The 24,819-nt window shown below is 35.7% G+C and overlaps 2 protein-coding genes across 2 annotated transcripts; both read left to right on the forward strand.

The window, feature by feature from the left end:
* Positions 1–23: 23 nt before the first annotated feature.
* On the forward strand, positions 24–3,499 carry LOC100787318 (uncharacterized). Its single transcript, NM_001253346.3, has 8 exons — positions 24–223; positions 311–428; positions 764–825; positions 909–960; positions 1,049–1,154; positions 1,583–1,681; positions 1,779–1,902; positions 1,995–3,499. Exons 1-8 carry the CDS (start codon positions 79–81, stop codon positions 2,459–2,461), a joined length of 1,173 nt encoding a protein of 390 aa, NP_001240275.1. The 5' UTR covers positions 24–78; the 3' UTR covers positions 2,462–3,499.
* A 2,332-nt stretch (positions 3,500–5,831) lies between these two features.
* On the forward strand, positions 5,832–24,819 carry LOC100787845 (uncharacterized). The gene is made up of 23 exons (XM_041015062.1): positions 5,832–5,964; positions 8,509–8,618; positions 9,609–9,774; positions 9,881–9,981; positions 10,136–10,208; positions 10,308–10,443; positions 10,539–10,569; positions 11,214–11,313; positions 11,540–11,636; positions 12,074–12,125; positions 12,308–12,409; positions 12,500–12,646; positions 14,057–14,219; positions 14,308–14,538; positions 17,090–17,256; positions 18,055–18,183; positions 18,453–18,570; positions 19,580–19,775; positions 19,935–20,046; positions 20,121–20,275; positions 21,648–23,040; positions 23,794–23,988; positions 24,244–24,819. Exons 1-23 carry the CDS (start codon positions 5,832–5,834, stop codon positions 24,712–24,714), a joined length of 4,578 nt encoding a protein of 1,525 aa, XP_040870996.1. The 3' UTR covers positions 24,715–24,819.

Below are 24,819 nucleotides of genomic sequence, written 5' to 3' on the forward strand. Positions count from 1 at the left end.
TTGTCTGTCAAGTGTCAACACTCAACACAATATTAACAGTTACAAGAAATAGATCATACGAGAGGAAAGAACGCAGTGATGGTTCTATCTTCTGAAGATGAAGAAGAAGAAGAAGAAGAAGACAGCGATTGCGAAGAAAGCGATTGCGATGAAGCGTCCGAATCCGATGACGGTGACGTTGATGATTCCTCCCTCTCCAACAAAGTCGTCGCCCTCCTTCGAGGTTTTAATTTTACTAACGAAGTTGATAACGCTGTGTGTTAATGATCAGAGCCGTTGAATTTCTATGTTTTTAGTTTGTATTTGCCAGAAGGAAAAGATATCGAATCTTTGAAATTAAACGAATGCAAAGCGTATCTACGGAATCACGGCTTGAGGATCGCAGGAAATAGAGATGTTTGTGTTGCCAGGATAAAGGAGCATTGGAGGTAAGGGTTTCGGATTCTAGAAGCCTATTGACTATTGACTTAGAAGCATACTTCAAGACATTGAAATTTTGTATGAAATTGAAAACCTAATAATCATATGTAGATGTATTCATATTTACATGGTTCTTGAAAAGACATTTTAATTTAATTTAATTTTTCTTTTCTTGTCAATTTTGCTTCAATTTGTTTCAACCAAGGAATTATGTTTGTCCTATAGTTATTTCTAAGAAAAAATTGTGTCCTAAAGAGCAATATAGTGATTCTTTCTAGAGAAGATAAGGCATGTTAGTTTTGATTTAGAGTTGTTGTATTCACCTCTTAGAAATATATCTCAGGTTAAAACATGGAAGTGGCTACACGCTATACCCGAGATCGTCCTTTACCATTAATTGTACTGGTAAATTGTTTTTCTCTTTTTTCTTTCATTTGCCTTACTCTTATTGTTCTTTGAATAAACACTTGTTTTCTCACTTTCCTCAGGTGATGTCTGCATGGGAGATGTTGTTCTGTTCAGACAGAAAGTTTATGAAAAGTAATTTGTCTGCTCTGGTCATTTTTAATCAATGTTTTCCTTCTAGTCCTGAATTGTTCCTTTACAAGTTAATTACACATTTCACCAGGTTTGATAAAGTGACTCGGCATGGAAAAACTCTAGGAAACAGAACTGTTGCTGGGAGGGTTGTGAAGGAGAGCTATGGTGCAGCTAAACAACAGCATACCTTTACTGTGAGTCTAAAGTTTGCTGCAATAAGTTACATGAAAAAGAGTCCTGTATTACTCCTTGGTCTTTTATTTGGACATACATAATTCGATGATATATGCTCTTGTAAACCGAGGAGAGCAATGGCTATCTTGGTTAATGAAGTAGAGTTCCAGTTTCTCTCTCAAATTTGTCTTGAGAATTTCACTCTGGTATTATGTTTAATTTTTTATTGGTGTTGGTACAATTTTTTCTAAGCCAATAACTTGTACTTGAGAATAGAGAAACAGAGAATCAGAAACCAAAAATAACATACTTGGTTTCGTAGTTGCATTTTATGCCAAAGAAATTTCTTAGCCAAAGTTTTCATATTAATATTATACAGCTTTCTTTTACCAAATAAGGAACTCTTTACACGTTAATAGAAGTCAAATTCTTCATCTATGTCTTGCAGGTTGAGGTGTTGTGGAGTAGTGGGGTTAGGAAATTGCCTCCACTATCTCCTTTGCTTGTAAAGGGCCGGAATCTCTATAAACAGAAAACTTACAGACAGGTATTAATCAGTGCGTACAAGCCTTTATCTCTGTTTTCTTTTCTATCCTCTGGATGTTACAGTTTCTTTCTTACTTTTATTGTTCTTGATGCTCTAGAGATGGAAAAATGAAGCTGATAGAATCGAGGTGCTTCGTGAGAAGCACGGACGTGGTGCAGCAGCGAGATCTATAAGATCATTGAAGCGAAAAAATAAAAGCTGTTATGCAAATGAATCTAAAGGTAATTTTGAACTTTAATGGATGCATTTGTTGCACTATCTTACAATTTTTCACATTATTGGAAACTTGTCACTCATCTCCTGCAATTATTAGGTTCAAAACGGCAGCATGAAATCCATACTAAAAAACAATCAAAAATAGGAAGATCCAATGTAGTAGACAAGGTTAGGCACCAAGATGGCTCCAAAAGAGCAAACAACTTTCAACCTCGAGAGGTCACTTCATCAAGTCAAGCAACACAGAAGGAGAAAGCATCTTCAAGAGCCTCCAGATACACAAGGGGAAGGCACAATTCGGCTGAATTTGACCGCTACCAAGTTCCAGTTTATCCATTACACAATTATCCACAGTACACACCAAGCAGGAATGAGCCAAGTGAGTTCTTTTATCACATCAGAGACCTAATTCCAAATATGACAGAATTCCCACCTTCCAGGCCTCGTGTTGGTGAATTCGCATCTAGATCCCAACTTCCAGTATCCAACGATATTTGTCATGCTCGTACAAACCTATACGACTTTGAAATGAGGAATTATGGATGGAGGAAATACGATATATGATGTGAATTGTGATCTATTTTTCATTAAGAAGACTCAAGAGTACTGAGTTTTGTTTCGCCTTTTCACAATGGCATGGTCTGGGCTTCTCATTTGCGCTTTTCCAGTCTGTTCTAGTGAGAACGTTCACATTCCCAATGGATGGAATGTTAGCATTCTTTTTTTCAAATGTGGTCTCGGGTAGAATGTATAAATACAACATCGATTGATGATGTTTTTTGGTTGAGATTGTTTTTCAGTTGATGTCAGCTAGAGTTTTTTTCAGCCAATGTTGGTTGGACTTATTTTTTGGTCAATGTCATCTAGAGTTTTTTCGGCTGATGTTGACTGATGATTTTTTCGACAGATGTCGATTGTGACTATTTTTCAGTCAATACCAGTTAGGGTTTTTTGCACTCAACATCAATCGATACTATTTTTTGGCTGACGTCGACTGAGGTTATTTTTTCACATGTTGACAAGGGTTTTTTTGGTTGACATCAATCGATGATTTTTTTTTACTGACATCGACCATGATTATTTTTTTGGCCAACATTGACTAAGATTTTTTTGGTCAACTTTGATTGAGGTTATTTTTTGTTGGTGTTAATGACCCTAGTTGACGTTGGCGAAAAAATAGTCTTGACTGACATTGCTTGAAAAATAACTTTAGTTGATGTCAACAAAAAAAAATCACCAACTAATATTGATAAAAAAATATCTTAGTCGATGTCGATCGAAAATAACCTTGACTGATGTTGGCAAAAAAAATCCTAGTCAACACAAATCAATGGTATTCTTGGACAATAACTTTTAAACACAAACCAATATCTAAAGGAAAATTGATTATTTCTCAATACCAGCAACAAGTGGTTTCCTAGTTGTCATCAACAAGGAGCTCTATGAATAGGTGTGCGAGGCCACTACACTATGTACTTCAGATTTGAACTTGTGATGAGAAGACAATTTCATGAGATTTTTTTCAGACAACAAAATATTTGTAGGTATTTTTGTGAAATTATTCTAACCAGTGATTGGCTAGTTTAGGGATGAAAAAGAAACTATTGAGATACCAAGGAAAAAAATGGAAGAGGAGGAAACTCAATGGAAGTTCATGTAGCACCTCCATTTGATATGTAGGAAAGTGAAGATAAATTTTTCAAAAGTTTAAATATATTTTTGCTTCTTGTAATTTTTTTCCATTTTAGTCATTGTAAAATATATTTGTTTTATTTTTCATCTTAAAGTAAAATGCTTTGAATAGTAACAAAAATGGTGCTTCAAACAGTAAAAAAAATGTTATAAAAAATGCTATAAGGATGAGAAACCAAAAAAAAACATATTTTGCAAGGACTAGAATAATTTTTTTTTTGCAAGGAACAAAAACAAAAGAAACACTAAATTGTGGAGACAAAAAATATATTTAAACTTTTTTAAATAATGTAGGTTCGGAGACAAAAAAAAAATGATCTTGTATGTTGTACTTAAATGTAAGTAAATGTAATTAATTTTATCATTCTTAAAATATCTTTTATTTAATTTTAATTATATTTTTAGTGATTATTTTTTAATTCAGGATATCAAATTTTAGTAAATAATATTTTTAGTGTGTGTGGGGGTGGGGGGTGGGTGTACGTGTCTTATCATTCCTAAAGTATCTTTTATTTAATTTTAATTCTATTTTTTTGATTATTTTTTATTCACGATATCAAATTTTAATGAGTAATATTTTAAATATAATAAGAAAAATTATACTCATCTATCTGTTTTATCTTCCATCCCGCTTTCAACTCATTTTTTTCTTTATCTTTATTGATTTCTCTATTCTTTTTTAATCACATCCATTACTTCTTCTTTCTACTTTTTTTTTTCATTTATTTTTATCTTTCTTGTTTTCATCCCATTTTGAAATGTACATATATCACTACTCATATTGAACTTTATGTAAGATGATAAATGAAAAGTGTACCATCTGTTATCTAGCGTGAGTGAGGGTTTCTGAAAGGAAGTTGGTAGCCGTGAACGTAACTTATCACACTGATGTGCATGAAGTGAATGATTCAAGGGCAATTATATTTAAACATTCATAAATTTCAAACAATAAACATTTTATTAACATTCTTATTTTTTTTTCTTTTTATCACATTACATCATTAATTAAATCAATCATTTATCTTTCTTTTCTTTCTTTCTTTTCTCTCAACTTGTTGACACTTCAAAAGATGTCTAACAAACATTTTTTATAACCGAAACATTCCTGAATTTAAAGCCAATTAATTTTAATACCATCTTCCTACACCATAAATGAGAAAGCCAGAAAGGGTAGTGTGATTAAAAGAAACTTTGAATCATATGTGGAATTGTAAATTTGACTCTCTTTTATAGTTATTATTATCAAACTTGTGTATAAGGATACTATTAAAATAAAAATAACCCAAAGAAAAAAATAGCGTGAAAAGACAAAATGGGATTGCAAAATATAATCCCCAAATTATATATAACCAAGTGAAGGTCCAGGGATCTAGACTATTCACTATTCAGAGGTCCAAGTCTTTTAGAAATATTGGGCTGTAAGCTTTTTGGGTGTTGCTATTGGTTCCACCACCTTTGTTATTGGCTCTTACCAATATTCAAAATTTCTAAAAATACTCTTTCCCATAATGCACAATGGAAACACATTTTCACTGCATTAGGGGGTATGAAAACATTGTGTAACAGAAGTTCAATTTTGTTATTCAATGTATAATGAAATTGTGATTTCATTGTACTTTTTTTATACCCCCATTAGTACAGAGGAATCATGATCCCATGGTGGAGCAAATCACAATTTCATTGAGTTACGATTTGTACAACACAATAAAATTATAATTTCGTTGGATTGGCAGGAAATTGTGATTCTGTTGTGTTTACAAACAAAAAAAATACCTTACACAAGGGAGAGCTGTGTGAGGCAAGGAGGGAAGAGAGGGAAAGAGGAAAGGAAGAAAGAAAGGAAGAAAGGGTGGTGGGGAAGGGTGATGCCAATTACTGGAAAGGGGGTACTTTGGTCTTTGTCATGCTCTGGTAGCAGCCAATAACAATTTTTGTTGGGCCAACATCAACTCCCAAGTTTTTTTTTTGTATGAGGCCCACATAGATACAACGAGCCATGCACGCTTGGTCCGTTGTCCTATTCTTCTTCCTTTTTTATAGTTTTAAAAATCGGAGTTGGTCGTTGCGTTGCGCGATTTCGCAGTTCCTTTTCCATTTTACGGTTAAAACTCGTTGTCGTCTTGATTCCATGCTTTCTTCTGAACCCCTGAACATGTTCTGCATCCTCTTCTCGATTCATTGCGTTTCGGCATTCTAAATGTAACGACTAACGAACGATGAAGTTGTAGGTAGAAACTCAACCATGGAGTGGACGACACTGCAGCACCTTGACCTGCGCCACGTTGGTCGTGGCGTCAGACCTCTGCAGCCACATGCTGCTACCTTTCATCCTCATCAGGCACTCGTTGCCGTCGCCATCGGAACCTTCATCGTTGGTGAGAAACTGCTCTATCACTCTCTCCATGTTCATTTCTAGTTTCAGGAATTTACCTTCACTCTGCTTATAGATTCTGGAAACGTCTAAACGATGCGTTTCGCATCATTACGGTAACGTGCTGCTCTGAAATTCGATTCAAATAATGAAGGAGAACCAGAGTTCATGAATGTGTGTGTGACATACGCTAGATATGCCATTGCATTCGTTTCCGACTCTTCGTTTGTACTTATCTTTTTTTTTTTTTAAAAAAAATCTTCCCTGAACCCATTTCATACTTTCTGATAGATAAATTTAAAAAGATTTAATAATTAATTTGGTCTACGTACAGTGTACTTGTTCGCGTTTTGCTATTTTCACTCTACACGTCAAAATTGTAAGTTTTAGCGACGAATAAATTTAGTGCGTTTTGGTCTTTGCTTTAAACATCATTACTGACGTTGCTGTTAACTTAAGACCGCTGCAATTTTTTTTTTGGAGGTGTAAAATTGTCAATTTTTTTTGGCGATTGTTAAACTACTAGAAATTTCTTCCATAATAAATATTTTCTTTTTGGCAGTTTTACACCCCAGAAGAATTTTGCGGCGGTGTTTCAACTGATGGCAGGGATCAAAATGTATTAAATTTGCTTGTCCAGGACTAAAACTTACAATTTTTACGTGTAGGGTCAAAACAGGAAAGTGTGGACAAATATAAGGACCGAGTTAATAATGAAATCTTTCAGAAATTAAACAAAGTCATGTTCCTAGTTTGGACAGTTTCTGAACTTCATAAATTGTAAAGCTATTGTCTAATTGCAATGTTGAAGGAAAATAAAGGTTATAAAGATAACTGCACAATATCCAATCTCAAACTCTTTGGGTTGTCCAATAGTACTGTTAAATTTTACACGACAATGAAATAGAATGGGAGGAGAAATAACAAGTTTGCACCTCAACATTGGAGAATTTAAATGAGAGCTTTCATAAAAGTGAAGTGCTTAAATTGATTTTAACTTAGAAGTCCAATTCATTTTATCTTCTTATTTTTTTTCCACTTATACACAAAAACTACTGTTTGGTTCAGTTTAACAGGTTTTGTGTGTGTGTGTGTGTCTTATAAGTGAGAGAGCTTTCATGATAGTTAAGTGCATAAGTTGTTTTGAACTTATAAGAGAAGCTCAATTTATTTTACCTTTTTAATTATTTTTAATAAGTGTTTATAGAGAAGTTTATCTAAACATGACCTTAGATAAAAAACCACAGTTTGCTTCATTTAACTAGTTTTCTCAACTCAATGGATGTAGCTTAGTTTGCAACACACATTGAGTTTGTGGAGAAAGACTTGAGTTTGATCCCACAGAATACACTCTTGGGGAGGAGAGAGGGTTGAGGAACTTTAACTGGGACTAAGCCTCGAATCAGGATTAGTCTTATAGCCGACCCAAAGGACCGAAGCTTGTAGGGATATCTTGGGGTCCCACCAGGGAGCTAAAAGTCCCTAATTACGGTGGTGGCTGAACAAAAAGAAAACTGGTTTTCTCAACTTGATTCAGTTTTTAAAATCTAGACCAAAGTAGTAGCTTCCATCCCAATGCACTTGCTTAATGCTTAGCTGTTTTTGGCTTTGCTAGGCTCTGCATTCTTTCTCTTTTGTTGCAAAGGAATAAAAAACTAAAGCAGAGATTGCTTCACTTGATTTTATGTTGACCCAAAAGCATGTAGTTATGAGCAGGATGATGTTCACAAGCAGTATGGTTTGCCCTGTCTAGTAAATGCATCAAAGTTATTCAGACAGACTGTTATCCTAAATTGAACTTAATACATGGATTTGAATACATAAATCAAATTCTTACCAGACGAGCTGGTACAATTCATTCATCTAATCATATCTAAAGCATTATCTTCAGTCCTTCTCCTTAAAGCTACCTGCGGTATTCTAGCTCTACTTGTTAACTGAATCTATCCATGCTGCCAGATGATGATTCCATATGTTACTCTATCTAATTCTAAATAAAAAATATTGAGAATGTTTGCATATCGCTCCTTACCTTGAGTTCTTGTCACGTGTAATTGCATTTCTTACTCCTTCTTTACTCATAGCTGCGCTTGTTTCTATTTTCTAAAACAGAGAACAAACACGTGAAAAGCAATGCATCATGAGCAAACATGAGCTATTGTCTTGATGGACGAATTAGTTAGTTTATTCGTAAATAAACCTAAAACACTGATATCCAATTTGATGCTTCAAAGTCATTGTTCACTAAAAAGTCCATCCAGAATAAGAAAGACCTAAGTACATAACTTTGTAAAATGTAAACCACCACAATGGCAATGCCTGGTAAACATTGCTTAACTTACTCTTGAATCTTTCATTTCTGAAGGAATGTACTAATAAAATCAATCCTCCTTGTTGATCCATTACATCTGAGTCATTGGTTTCGTGCACTTTGCGCTTTTGTGAATTTACCGTGCGGAGTAGATTTACCTTTTTTTCTGCTGCATTATTTCATTTTTGACGTATTTTTGGTAAGGTGTTCCTAACTGGTTTGTTTCCATGTGCGCAGAATTTGATGCATTAACAGGAAGCAAGATTTCAGCTCTTGACATTGGTGCTCCAGTTGTCCGCATGTTATATAGTCCAACAAGAGGGCATACTGTGATTGCAATTCTCCAGGTTGGCCCTACCTGAATTTCTATTATGTGCATATTGATTTATTTTATTTTATTTGTAGTTTATAGTAATAGAAGTAATTTTTTAGGATATGAAAGGTTAGTATTGGAGGAGACATTGGTATGACACTGATTGAGGAAATGATGCCAGGAAATCAAATGTCACACCAATGTCATGAAAGGTTTGGGTATGTACAAAGAAGGCTACTAGAAGTACCAGTGAGGAAAGTAGATTGCATGATTTTTAGTTTTATGAGAAGGTGGAGAAGGAGACCAAGAATGACATTGGAGGAAGTTGTTAAGAGGGATCTCACGATGAATATATCTATAAGGATTTGGTCTTTAACTGAGCCCAATGGCATTGTGTGATCAAATATAGCCAGCTTTACTTGGTGGGATAAAACTTTTGTTGTATTTAAACATTTTTATTTTCTGGTGCTTCAGTTCTCAATGGAACTTGTGGATCTTTTTCTCACATTAAAGTATGGACTGTGGAAGGGCAAAATATTACAATTAGGGTTAATGCGTTATTGCCTATAGAGTTGTTCTTCGAAGAGTCGATAAATTTTCAGAAATGGTTTTTGTATTTTTGGCTAGATATGCAACAAAATGCAAATCAGGTCCTCATGGGTATATTTAACATAATGGGGACAACATTGTAGGACCTGGCAGAATTATTTTCCATGGTTAAGTTCAGTTCAGAAAATGAAACAACTTTACGAAAAAAAAATTAGAAATTATATAGGTGTGCAAGATTTAACAATAATGTCTTCCTTTTATCATTTTGATTCTGATGTTATCATTCTCTAACATATGGCATAGATAATCAAGTGTAGTGAATTTCTGTTTTACTTGTTGGGAAAATTACATTATCTAACAGTCTGTTTTTTCTGAATGTAATGTTGCTAAATCCTGTTCTTTATTAGTTTATATGTTGAGTTGTGACTGTGAAGTTCTTTTATATTTATTACAACTATTGCTTTTCCATCTATAGGATTCTACAATACGATCTTGTGATTTTGACTTCGAGCAAACATGTGTATTGCATTCACCAGAGAAGAAGACCGAGCAAATTTCTTCTGATACAGAAGTTCATCTGGCATTGACCCCACTACAATCTATTGTGTTTTTTGGATTCCATAAACGGTTGAGTGTGACAGGTTGGATGTCTGATTTCTTATCTGTGAAGTTATACGTGCTATTGTCGCCAGTTCGATTACTAATCTTGAGATTTTTTGGGCTATATCTGTTTTTGCACAAATGAAGTTGTTGGAACTGTTGAAGGCGGTAGAGCACCCACAAAAATCAAGACAGACTTGAAGAAGCCTATTGTGAATCTTGCTTGTCATCCTCGCCTCCCTGTTCTGGTATTACTTCAATATATTTCTGGTTACTTTTGACAGGGTCTTGACTTCATGTTATATATATGTATTTGTGCTGCAAGAAAGACTTAGTCACCGGTCTTTCTTTTAATGATACTTCAGTTCTGTCCTTCTTGACTCCGTTGCTTTTCTGTCCTAGTATGTTGCTTATGCAGAAGGTTTGATTCGAGCATATAACATTCACACTTATGCTGTTCATTACACACTTCAACGTGAGATGATTCCTGACATATTCTATTCTTGTTGACATGGTTTATATTTCTCTTGTAAGTCACATCCTTAGTGTTATTTATATTTTGTTTCTTATTCAGTTGACAATACTATAAAGCTTAATGGTGCTGGTGCATTTGCATTTCACCCAACTCTAGAATGGATATTTGTTGGTGATCGACGTGGTACACTACTGGCATGGGATGTATCAACTGAGAGGCCTAGTATCATTGGACTGTGAGTAACTGTGGCTATGGTTGAGATTTCCCCATTTTGTAACTGAGAGACCTTGTATCATGGTTATCTATTTTGAATTTGTTGTTTTCTTGCAGCCAATCACTGGAAATATTTAAATTGAGGCTTGTTAGTCTTGGGTTCTGATAGTTATAATATTTCATTTTCAGAACACAAGTTGGATCACAACCAATAACATCAGTTTCTTGGCTAACCACATTGTGTTTACTTGTAACCCTATCAAGGGATGGAAGTCTGCAAGTTTGGAAAACACGGGTTATAGTAAATCCTAACACACCTCCTATGCCAGCTAGTTTTTTTGTGCCTGCTGGTTAGCTAACTTTGACTCTTTCAGTCTCTAGTCTGATTTTTCTTAGTTTTTGACCGCTTGTTTCTGTTATATAATTTGTCATGCAAAATTTCTGCTGCTACCCTCCCCCCTCCTGTATAGAATGTTTTAACATAGAGAAAGATACAGAGAAAGAACATGCCAACAGTTATCTTGCTTCACTCTCTTATTATTCATTTCATTAAACTTTGTTGGCTAATAATTTTTACATTCGATGCAGCAATTGAATCACTTGATATCCCTCGCATCCTTTCTCAACAGGGCGGAGAAGCAGTGTATCCCTTACCACGAATTAAAGCTTTAGAATTTCATCCAAAATCTAATTTAGCGGCACTCGTGTTTGCAGTTACGTTCAACCTTTCATTATTTATATCTTTTTTGCCAGTGTATATTGGATTTATGAATTTGTTGTTTATTTCAACAGAATGTAACAAGTGGAGACCCTTTGAAAAATAAGACGACATACAGTAGAGAAAGGAGAAAGCAACTTTTTTCAGTTTTGCAAAGTGCACGCGGATCGTCAGGTGATTCATTTTTATTTAGCTAGCATCAAGGTTAAAGATCCTTTAATATTTGAGGATATTTTCTTAGAATTTGGATTTGGACCCTAACTCAATCCTACAAAATCGGCTTATAAGGAGAGTATTGTCTCTCACTTATATACCTTAATTTGGCCATATTTGCATAATAATTACTGCTGCAATCTAGCTCTTTAATGTGATATATGCTAATGATAGAGATTCTATGCAGCATCTACTTTGAAAGAAAAATTGTCGGCCTTGGGTTCATCTGGAGTGTTAGCGGACCATCAGCTTCAAGCTCAATTACAAGAACATCATTTGAAAGGGTGAGTCAAAATCTGCAACTGGGTAGAGGAAAATATAACTAGTATTTTATGGAAAAACTGGTGGTTAGAATCCACTGTCTTATATTATGCTGTTCTGATTCTAAATAGCCCTATTATTTGTGCTTATTTTTAGTCTTGAAACTTGATTGGGTACTACTAGATTATATTTGGATTATGAAATTGCACTTGATATCTGTATTTTCACATTGGGCTTAGTTGCAACAATACTGTTTGAGTATTAGATGCAGCTTCTACTTGGATATGAGGTCCACTGATGACACAATTTAGGTGCTTTAATTAAAAAGGTTCAAATTGCTTTGCTACTCATTACTTTTGACTCTTTTCTCCATTAGTTTGTTATCCAGTACATGTAATTAGAGACATTTCATAATTATATTGTGCTATTGTTGACTGTCTCCTTTCTTCCTTAATTGCAGCCACAATCATCTTACAATATTAGACATTGGAAGGAAGGCTTTTCTTTACAGTGTATGTTTCTTATATTTTCTCTTTCTTATAGTCATGAACGATGCAATGGTTATGATGTGACTTTGACCACCAAATTTGATGGCTCAAATTTCCTTACAATCCTGCACTTAATCTCCTTAGAAAACATTTAAAATCTCCATGCTCCCTGACTTATATTTTGTTCTTTTACATCTTTCTTGTAGCATTTTATGGAAGGCAATACAAAAAGTGCTCCAATATCTCGCTTGCCCCTCATCACTATTCTAGACACCAAGCATTATCTGAAGGACTTTCCAGTTATACAGGCAAGAATCCTTTGACATTTGATTTTGAGATTGATTTATTTTCCATAGACATTTTTCTTCAATCAACCAATACCATTTATGCACTACCAGCCATTTCATTTGGAGCTAAATTTCTTCAATAAAGAGAACCGAGTTCTTCATTATCCCGTCAGGGCTTTCTATGTGGATGGACCCAATCTTATGGCACATAATCTTTCCTCTGGATCTGACAGTATCTACAAGAAACTTTATAATTCGGTAATGTAGAGACTAGAGGGAGTAGTAAGTTTAACAAATTTCATGTTGTCTATCTGATTTCTATAGCTTTTATCATTTGCATAATATTGATGAAATTTTAGGAGAAAAAATGATATTTCTTATTATTGATTGATCACAATTACATGACAGTTATATAGGTAGAGTTGGCTAGGAGAGATCCTAATCACCTTGATTACAAAAATAAATATAAGGATAAGATAAAGAGATAAATAAAGGAGAATCATTTGAGAACGTTTCTGAATAATTTGATCTTGATCTTAACTACCTAAATCTTTTATAATCCTTAATTGAAATTTAAAATAAAAGCACATATAGCTGTAAACACCTCCCTTAGATGTTGAGCATGTCCAACTTTCTTATAAAGAACTCAAATTTAGGTCTAAACAGGTCCTTTTGTTAGAACTTTTGCTGCTTGCTGTGAAAAGATACTAAAGTATAGCAGAAAAGGGACCCATATTGCCTGCAGTTGCTTTTCGACTGCAGGGTCCTGCAGTCACAATCCAAAGGTGCAGTTTTTTTTACTTGAATTATTTAATTTATATATTTTATTTTTAACGGTGGAGATTTCATGCAGTCACCGCAGTGACTGCACTGAATCCGTGTCCGTAGAGAAGGTACCATATGCAATTTTGACCTTTTTATGACTTGCACAAGGACTATACATGGAGAACAACTATGAACAATTTGCATGTGGTGAATAGCTCTGGAATCAATGATCCGTGGGTTTTACAATTTTCTTTAGTACTAAGAAGAGCAGTAGAAAAAGAGGTACCTTTTTGGTACTAACAGATACTTTAGTGGAAAGGAACAATTACAAGAGTCTGATTGTTCCTTAGACCTTAGTGAAAGACAGTGACTCAAAGTTGCCCTTCTGTTCCATGTTTTCTTCATTTGAGACTTGAAATGCCTGGCCTTCTCCATTCAGCTTTTGGATTATAAGCTGTGAAATGGAACCGAAAGACAGAGCATCTGCCACTAATGATGATGATGACCATCATGCAGCTTCGTCGCCTTCAGAATTCATGGAAGACATGGTGGACGAAAATAGGATCAGAGCCGAAGCTCTGATAGGAGAAAAAAAGGATATGTCTAATTATTGATTGATCAAAATTACATGAGCTAGTGAGGCAGCTAGCTAGGAGAGATCTTAATCACTATGATTGCAAAATAAATATAAGGATAACATAAGGAGAAAAATAATGGAGAATCAGAAAAGATCAGATTTGAATAATCTAATCTTGATTTTAGGTACCAAAATCTACTAAAATCCTTATTTGAAATTTTGAAATAAAAGCACATACACCTCTTGACAATTGATATGTTATAACTATTTATATTTTACAAGCGAAAATAATATTCTATCTTCTAATGTTCAGCAACTTTGTATAGATTCCTCGAAGTGTGGAGTATCAAGCAAAATACTTGATTTACAGTAAAAAGCAACACCTATTTCTTGTGGCTTATGAATTTAGTGGTACTACAAATGAAGTTGTACTTTACCGGGAAAATACTGATGCAGAGATATCAAACAGTAAAAGCAGCACAGTGAAAGGTATTATTTATATGAGCGGAATACATTCTTTCTGTCAGGGTTTGGTCATGCATTGTGTGCTGTAAATAATTTAAGTAATTGTCTACAGGTCGAGATGCTGCATTTATTGGTCCCAATGAAAATCAGTTTGCTATTCTTGATGATGACAAGACAGGGTTGGCAGTATATACACTACCAGGAGGAGCCTCCCAAGAAACTAAGGAAAATGATAAACTTTTTGAAGAAAATCAACCTACAGAAACTACCGTTGGTTCAATTCAGGGCCCAACGCCATTTATGTTTGAAACTGAAGTTGATCGTATCTATTCTACTCCTTTAGGTGCTTGAATACATACATATTTACTTAGTTCTTGTATGTTTTTTGTGAGCGTCTGTAGGGATGGGATCCATTGATACTGGAGTAAATCAAATCAATCTTATGCAAAATAAATTGCCTCCTATAGGGTTTAATTCCCATAAAATCCCTATTATATTAAAATTTGTATTACATTCATTATGCACATAAAATTTCATATTGAAGAGACTTTTTAAACTCCATCAAAAAGGCTTGAAGATATTTGTATACCATACTTTTCAAATAAGTGGTAACATTGCTAGGACTATAAGGAAGGGGGAGTTAGTTACTATAGTTAGGATATTGATTAGTTAGTTAAGGGTTTAGTTAGTTAGTTGGTTGGTTAGAGGGGTTTACGAGATATAAATAGGGGAAGAAGGATAGGAGAGAAGGGGATCTTATCATTTGTAGATTGAGCATTAGCTCTTTTGAAAGGAGAAATCCTTTGTGAAGGGAAAACCCTTGAAGGAGAATTTTTTCTCCTATTTTTTGTTCTTCTCATCCTATTACTTGAAAGATAATAATCTGAATATTACTGTAATTTTGTATTTCAAAGAGTGAATACAATACTTGTTTATAAGCTGCCAACGACCTAATTAAGGAAAGAAATACAATGGAACAAAATCTATACAAATCAAAATACAATGGAGCAAAATTTGTACAAATAAAAAAAAATCAAATTTGTACTAATTACAGAATAAAATATGTGCTAATTATGGAATGTGTCACAACACTTCCCCTCAAGCTGGTGAATGTATATCTATCATTTCCAGCTTGCAAGTAAGGTCTTGAAGCTGCTCTGTGGGAAGTCCCTTGGTGAACATATCTACCAAATGAAGCTTTGAAGGGATGTATTTGGTGGCTATAAGACCACTGTCCAATTTCTCCTTAATGAAATGTTGATCTATCTCTATGTGCTTTGTTCGATCAAGTTGAACTGGATTGTGTGCAATTCTGATGGCAGACTTATTATCACTAACCAGACCCATAGGAGCTTCATATTTTATTTTGAGGTCATCAAGTATGATCTTCATCCATAACAACTCACAAACCCCTGGAGCCATAGCTCTGAATTCTGCTTCTGCACTTGATCTTGCAACCACATTTTGCTTCTTACTCCTTCATGTTATTAAATTTCCACCAAAGAACATGCAGTATCCTGTGGTAGATCTCCTATCAACAATTGATCCTACATAGTCAGCATCAGTATATACTTTCATGGATAAATTTTCTCCTTTTTAAACAACAATCTCTTTCCTGGAGAAGACTTCAAGTACTGAATGATCCCATTCAACCAAGAATGTCAAGAAGACCATGGAAGGGAGTGGGTCAGAATGCTGCAATAATACAGAGGTCCATTCTTGGACAAGAAAGCATGTCAAGAAGACCATATTAGGGAGTGGGTCAAAATGCTGCGATAATACAGAGGTTCATTCTTGGACAAGAAAGGTGCAGTTAGCAACCTTTGGGGGTTGCACCAAGGGAGAAACAAAAGAGGATCACTTTGTTTGTGTGTTACATCAAGCATGAGAAACAGAACAATACAATGAAGTGTTGAATGAGAGCAAGATAGGGAGATTATCAGAATCCTTGAAGCTAGAGAAGAAGCTTGTTTTCTTTGAGGAAGAGTCAGTCAGCCCATCATCATCCTTGGAACCACCAAACAGAAAATCATCAGAGGTAGACATTTCTATCAAAGTTACTGGAGATGCATTGCTAGTTGTTGAAGACTCCCCCGTCAAAGACCACCCAATGTCTCAAGTTGGAAACCTCCCATGGGCTCGAATTGGATCTTTGTTTCAAACTCCAACAGTGTGCCTCATACAACACTCACCCAACTGAAGTCAAGGTCAAACTGCATTGTTCCTAGTCAAGAGCACCTGTGGCCCAACACATAATGCAAACAAGGGAAATCAATGAGTGGCTACAATGTGATTCAGTTGACTGCAAAGGCCAATGAAAGTCTTCTGTCAAAATATGCAAATTGGGATGAAAATGGGGGTGCGAGTAGATTTCGGGGAAACAGTTATATGAAATCTATATGTTATCAATTTGTTGTTTTCAACCTTGAGGACAAGGTTGTGTTTTAGGAGGGGTGGTATTGTTAGGATTATGAGGAAGGGGGAGTTAGTTACTACAGTTAGGATATTGATTAGTTAGTTAAGGGGTTAGTTAGTTAGTTAGTTAGAAGGGTTTATTAGATATAAATAGGGGAAGAAGGATAGAAGAGGGGAGGATCCTATCATTTGTAGATTGAGCATTAACTCTTTGTGAAAGGAAAAATCCTTTGTGAAGTGGAAACCCTTGGAGGAAAGTTTTCTTTCCTATTTTTGTTCTTCTGATCCTATTCAATAAAATTCTTTCTTTGCCATTTCAATTTTTGATTCCTAACAAACATCTACCATTTTCTGAAAATTTTTCTTGTTTAAATTTACTGGTGTCAGCTGATCCCTTCCCTTACAAACCAATACACATTTTTACATGCTTGCCTTTATTCTATTAGCAGTATAAAGTATTGATTTTTTTCTGGTTGTAGACTCAACTTTGATGTTTGCTTCTCATGGGAACCAAATTGGATTAGTAAAGCTCATACAAGGATACCGCCTTTCCACTTCATCCTCCAAATCCAATGGCCATTATATATCAACCAAGAGTGAGGGCAAAAAGTCAATCAACTTGAAAAGAAATGAGATTGTACTTCAGGTATCATCCAGTAGCATGCTTATTTAACTATGACTAGAACTAGTAGTGCACAGCTGCTTTGTGCAAGTTAAGTAGGAAAAACAAACAGGGATAAGATTGAATATTTTATATCCATGAATTTTAGAGTAAATATTCTTTTAGTCCCTCATACATAGTCTTCTCAATTATGTCTCTCAAACTCTAAATTTTAAATAATGCAGTCCCCTTGCTTCCATCTTATGGAGATGAAATGAACTAGAATTCTTGATCATGTCAGAGTCAACAGTCTACTTTTGAGAATTTTCAATTTAACATGGTTTCCATAAAATGGGAGGGACTAAATTTTGTAGATTTTAAGGGACAAAAAGATAGAATTTTGTATTATGCACTGTCACTGTCTGTCATTCTATGTTGAATTGCTATAGATCTCGTGTTCTGAGGCTAATATGGGTGGACTGAGGATGTCATAACCCACACCACATTGACATTTCCATAGGTAGAATTTAAACTCTTGGCCTCTGCCCCTATTTGGAAGTCTTCCAAAATGTGTGTAGAGGAATAAGTGTGCGGGTCGGTTCGCATTTCTGAATGTGTTAAGTCAAATGCATGTATGTTTATTCAGCCAATTATTCCCTTGTCTTATGGGTATTATAACCAAAGGCCTTTTCTTAGCATCCAAGGGCCCCTTCAGAGCCATGCCTCCCTTTGGTAGAGGTCAATACTCATTAGTTTTAGGGTTCCTTGTTTGTGGAAATAATATCAAATGACTTTATTATGGTTCTGCTTGATAGCAAATACATGTTTGTTCAAACTTGGCAGGTGTACTGGCAAGAGACTCTTAGGGGACATGTTGCAGGAATTTTAACAACACAGAGAGTACTTATTGTTTCGGCAGCATTTGACATACTTGCAGGCACTTCGACAAATTTTGACAAGGGGCTTCCTTCAATATCCTTTGATTTTTTTTTTCAATTAAAATCAAGGAGCCATTTATTCCTAACGCTTGATTGATTAGGTCGAAAATATGGAAGCAGATGAGGAGATGGAACATAAACTGTCCTCACTTTCACTTGAAGTCATTACTTTGGTTGAAAATCATGTTCACTCTATTCTCTATTTCTACCTTCAGACTTTCCACACCTACTCAGCCAAGAAACCATAAATTTCATATTTCAGTTGGATATATTCTCGTTTTTAAAGCCTTAACTGATGCCTACTTTAGATCACTCTTATGGGTTGGCCCTGCCCTTCTTTTTTCTACTGCCACTGCAATTAGTATACTTGGCTGGGATGGAAAAGTGAGGACTATACTGTCAACTAGTGTGCCTTATGCAGGTAATTTCTTACTGCATGCTTGGATATCACAATATCTTAGCGATCTGTTCTGTGGTTTCTGTTTTCTCAACTAATATATTACTTGAGATATGAGGAAAAGATGAATATTTATTTTACTGATTATTTCTGCACAGGCTGATTACAGATATATACTAATTGACTAATTAATTCTAACCTAGTATTTACACGAATGAAGGAATCTTCATATCATAATTACAGGAAATAAAATGGAAACTAATTACAGGGAAACAAATTTGTACAAATAGAAACAGAATCAGGGAAATTTAAGGATTAACGCATGCTTCAACACTCCTCCTCAAGTTGGTGAATGGATATCTATCATTCCTATCTCATAAGAAAGACCTTGAAAGTGCTCTATGGGAAGTCCCTTAGTTAGTATATCTGCCAATTGATACCCGGAAAGGACATATAATGTTGTTACAAGCCCACTGTCCAGTTTCTCCTTAATGAAATGTTAGTATATCTCTATGTGTTTTGTCCTACCATGCTGAACTGGATTATGTTTTGTGCAATGCTATGGCAATTTGTTGTTGCAGATAAGTGTCATAGAAGCCTCATACTTTAAAATCATCAAGAATGATTTTCATCCACAACAACTCATAAATCCCTTGGGCTATGGCCAGAAATTCTGCCTTGACACTTGATCTTGTAACTAAATTTTTCTTCTTGCTCTACAAAGTCTCTGCCCCCCCCCCCCCCCAAGAACGTATATATCCTGAAGCGGGTCTTTTTGTCTACAATACTCCCTGAATAGTCTGCATCTCACTACAAATATATACTAAGTGACTAATTAATTCTGACCTAGTATTTACAGGAGAGAATCTTGCTATCATAATTAAAGGAAATGAAATCGAAGCTAACTACAGGGAAACAAATCTGTATAAGTAAAAACTGAAACGGAGAAATTAAAAGACCAAGTAGCTCATGCTCTAACTTTTTTTTTTTGTGTATTGTCCTGCTGATCTATTTTTATAAATTCCTTATGCAGTCTTGGTTGGTGCTTTGAATGATCGATTGTTGCTTGCTAGCCCTACGGAAATAAATCCTAAACAGAAGAAGGGGGTTGAGATCAAAAGCTGTCTTGTTGGTCTTCTTGAGCCTCTTCTTATTGGATTTGCCACAATGCAACAAAGTTTTGAGCAGAAGCTTGACCTATCCGAAATACTATACCAAATAACATCAAGGTGTGCTTCTTTGCTACCTATTGCTATCAGAAAAATCTAACTTCTTTCTATATAGGGTAGAATGTTTAAGACTTCAAGATTTATTTCAACATTTCTTTATCTATGTTAAAGCTGGTAACAACTGACACGGTGACACTTTAAATTCTTATCTGAATGAAGGTTTGACAGCTTGCGCATAACACCTAGGTCTTTGGACATCCTAGCTAGAGGTTCTCCTGTTTGTGGAGACTTAGCTGTGTCATTATCTCAATTAGGTCCACATTTCACCCAGGTAAGTGATAGAATTCTCTGTCTTTTTAGTTTTGGTCTATCTGATCTTCTAAGGATGTTGAGTTTTGACATCAGGTGATGCGGGGTGTCTATGCTGTGAAAGCTCTTCGTTTTTCCTCTGCTTTGTCTGTTCTGAAAGATGAATTTCTACGTTCAAGAGATTATCCGCGATGTCCTCCTACATGTCATTTATTTCACAGGTTCAGGCAATTGGGTTATGCCTGTATCAGGTTAGTAGCGGTAACTAGGAAACTTCATTGTACTTATGATGCCTGCTACTGTATCTAAAGGAACTGCTGAAATACGGTGATTACGTGTTCCATCATTATTGATTTTCTTGAATTATTACTTGTTATTATTGGTAAGGTTTTACTCTCTCATCCCAGCCAATAGCTAAGCTATTATGTTTCTAAGATTCTATATTATGTTTGTAAACTGTAGTTTTTATTTTAATTAACTTTTTGTAAATGTTTCAATTGCTTGTCTATAGATATGATTTACAATAGACCGTTATGATGTCTTTCGATTTATGTAGCTGACCCACCTAGCGAGAAAAGGCTTGATTGTTGAACTTTTTAGTGGTTGTTGCATATCATCAATAACATACACTAATGATTCTGGCTTTGACACTGTTTGGATAAACTTCTTCATAAGCATTTATAAAAGAGGAAAATAAAGAACTAAAATGAATTTGAGTTTCTCCCATAAGTTAAAGTCAACTTATGCTCTTAATTTATATAAAACCTCTCTCAATAAACTTCTCCAAAAGCTAAGGTGCATAAATTGATTTTAGTTTATGGGAGAAAATCAATTCATTTTACCTTTTATTTTCTTCTCTTAAAGTACTTATGGAGAAATTTATCTAAATAGGATCTTATTCTTGTGTGATTTATTTACTCATTTGATCATATACCTACACATTGTTTACACTTTAGTCCCAACAGCTAAAAAAAACTTGTTTTAGTCGCTATACATTCACTTTTTAATCTGTTTTAGTCCCTTTCCTCTAAAATTGTAGACACAAAAAACACATCCCAATGCCGAAAGGCTCCTCACTGTGCGAAGAGGGGGGAGGCGGGTAATTGAATGCAGCCTTACCTTTGCATTTGCAATTCGGATTGGAACCCCTGACCAACCAATCATCGTACCTTTACCATTGTGTCCAAAATTATAGACACTAAAACAGATTAAGAAGTGTATGTGTAGGGACTAAAATGAGTTTAAAAAAATGTATTTGTAAAGACTGAAACAAGTTTCTAAGTGTAGAGATTAAAACGAGTAGTTTCTAGGTATAGTTAGAAATAACAATCTGTAACAGCTTATAATTCCATAAACCTTCTCTTTTACAAATGTGAAGTTAGCGATTTCGATATGCAGATCTCTCATCAAGAAAGGAAAATATAAAGAAACAAATAAAGTGGAAAATTCAAGATTTAAATAAAGAGATATGGTAATCCTAATTAGTGGTCCGCATCATTATTCTACTCATCTCATACTATCATACTATTTGATGAGCCAGTGTATAATGATGATACTTTAGTCCTTTGAATAGTTATGTGATTTAAAGGTTTGTTCACTTTTTGTTATTTAAGATACTTGCAGGTTTGGCCAGTTTGATAGAGCAAAAGAAACCTTTGAAGTTACTGCAGATTACAAAAGCATGCTTGATCTATTTATATGCCACCTTAATCCTAGTGCTATGAGGCGTCTTGCTCAGAAGTTGGAAGACGAAGATCTTGACTCAGAATTGAGGCGACACTGTGAATGGATTTTACGAGTTCGATCTTCTGGATGGACACAAGGCATATTTGCCAACTTTGCTGCAGAAAGTATGGTTCCTAAAGGACCTGAATGGGGTGGTGGAGACTGGGAAATCAAAACCCCTACTAATGCAAAGGATATACCTCAGTGGGAGCTAGCTGCAGAGGTGTTGCCATACATGAAGACTGATGATGGTGCAATTCCATCCATTATTTTAGATCATATAGGCGTGTATGTAGGCTCAATTAAAGGAAGAGGAAATGTTGTTGAGGTGAGGGAAGATAGTTTAGTTAAAGCCGTCATCCCTGCAGGAAATGATTTTAAAGCAAATGGTCTTGAAATATCTTCAGTTAAACCCATATCTAATCAACGAGTTGATAATTCACAAGGTGGTCCATTAAGTCTTAACAAACAGCTTGCCAGTTCCTCTACTGATGAACAGGCTAAAGCAGCAGAAGAATTTAAGAAATCCATGTATGGAGCTGCTGCTGCTGATAGTAGCAGTGATGAGGAAGGAGTATCGAAAACCAAAAAAATACGTGTTAGAATACGAGACAAGCCAATTGCCTCTTCTACTGTGGATGTGAATAAGATTAAAGAAGCCACTAGTAAATTTAAACTAAGTGGAGGGTTAACTCCGACGAGGAGCAGGTCGTTTACCAGTGGATCCCAAGATCTTGACCAGATTTTATCTCTGCCACCTGCAGCTACTGGAGTGTCTGCTCGTACTGTTTCAACTCCAGGTGACCTGTTTGGTACAGATGTCTTTACTCAACCAGAACCAATTTCACAGCCAACTACTGGGGTTGCAAGTAGGGGAAATAAAGTAGGACCTATTCCAGAAGACTTCTTTCAGAATACAATTTCATCCCTTCAGGCCGCTGCTTCACTGGCTCCTGCTGGGACATATCTCTCTAAATTCGCTGCAGGGGCTGAAAGTGGCAAGGAAACTCGTAACCAGGTTAGTGCTTCCAAAGCTGATGTTAGTCTTCAAGGTGATGTTCCTCCTCAAGTTGTTCAACAACCTGCGGTTCCTATTGAGTCCGGAGGACTTCCTGATGGTGGTGTCCCACCACAATCCTCAGCTCAGGCTTCAGCCATGCCCCCATCACAGCTGCAGGAACCAACTTCTAGCCAACCTCTTGATCTTAGTATATTTGGAGTACCAAATGCTTCTGATTCAGGAAAGCCTCCACAAACTGGTTCTCCACCATCTTCTGTACGACCTGGACAGGTATAAATTCATACATGCATGCCTATATATTTACATGTGGGATGAGTAATGCTTTGCTAACCAGAATATTAAAATTATCAGAATACATGCATGAACTAGATGTACTGGATTGAACAGCCATGTAGCATAAACAGAAATTCTCATTTTATGATTTTTCCTTTAATCATTTAGTGGATGCTAGGTATAGAGAAAAAAAAACTAAATAGGTTTGTAAGGAAAAAAATTCTGATTGAGCTGGTGTGCTTATAAACAGTGATTACTTATGATAATGCCACAGCCGAGAAATCAACTTTACTGAACCTGGTGAGTGTTAGCCTCCCACATATAACTATTGTGTATTTTAGGAAGAAAGGAAAGGACAGCAAGGAATTAGAAGCAGGTGGGATGATGGGGGACATGACATGAGAGAAAATTAGTTTGGGAGAGTATTGTAACAACTCCACAGATGGCAGGTGGGGAAGTGACTTGATTCTGTTAGTGAATTAGAATAAGGAGAAGGGAGGTGAGTGAGGATTGGGTAGGGAGGAAGCAAAGCCCTTGAAGAGTCTTAGCATCTGTGTCATTTTTCTTCAGTTTGAGTCTTTATCTTTGATATTTTATTTTATACAAATTATTATATGACATTAACACCAGAAGCTTAATGACCTTGTAGAGATTCCTTCAATAAAACTGTGATATAGTTCTAGTTTGCTATCTCTGAGTTTGTATAATTTTGTTTTAATTTGGTTCCCCATCTCATGGCTCACATGACAGGTTCCCCGAGAAGCTGCTGCTTCTGTATGTTTCAAGACTGGACTTGCTCACCTTGAGTTAAATCATCTTTCAGATGCTTTGTCTTGCTTTGATGAATCTTTTCTTGCATTAGCTAAAGAACAATCTCGTGGAAGTGACATAAAAGCTCAAGCAACAATCTGTGCTCAATACAAGATAACGGTCACTCTTCTTCAGGTACAATTACTATGCTTCAATTTCTAATGACATGGATAGAATGGAATCTGACCTACAAGTAAATTAGGCAATTGAGCTTCTGTTTCTCTAGGCCATAATGCAGTATTGTCGTAAAACTTTAGTAACAGATTTCCCATGCTGTGAATATTTATTGTGTAGCTAAGTAAGCAATGACAGCTCACTTAAAGCTGCGTTTATTGTTGCATTTGAAGTCTTTAATCCTTTATTACTTTAAAGGTGTCTTTGTGACTGCAGGAAATTGGACGTTTGCAAAAAGTTCATGGTCCAAGTGCAATTAGTGCAAAAGATGAGATGGCTAGACTTTCACGCCATCTGGGTTCATTGCCTCTTCTCGCCAAGCACAGAATAAACTGCATTCGAACTGCCATAAAACGAAATATGGAGGTGCAAAATTATGCATATTCCAAGCAAATGTTAGAATTACTATTGTCTAAAGCACCTCCAAGCAAGCAGGAGGAATTTAGGAGCCTCATCGACTTGTGTGTTCAGAGGGGTTTGACTAATAAGTCCATTGATCCATTGGAAGATCCATCACAATTCTGTGCTTTCACATTGAGCAGGCTGTCAACCATTGGATATGATGTCTGTGATCTCTGTGGATCCAAATTTTCAGCTGTGACTGCACCTGGATGCATAATATGTGGAATGGGAAGCATCAAAAGATCAGATGCGCTCGCAGGACCAGTTCCTTCACCATTTGGTTGAGTCACCCGGATTATATTTGCTTCTACCGTGTGTTCCCTTGCAATGCTGTTGTATTGAGAGACGCAACTCCATTGTAGGGAGGGGATATATACAACTGGGGAAAAT

Source organism: Glycine max, chromosome 1, assembly GCF_000004515.6.
Source record: "Glycine max cultivar Williams 82 chromosome 1, Glycine_max_v4.0, whole genome shotgun sequence".
Lineage (NCBI taxonomy): Eukaryota > Viridiplantae > Streptophyta > Magnoliopsida > Fabales > Fabaceae > Glycine > Glycine max.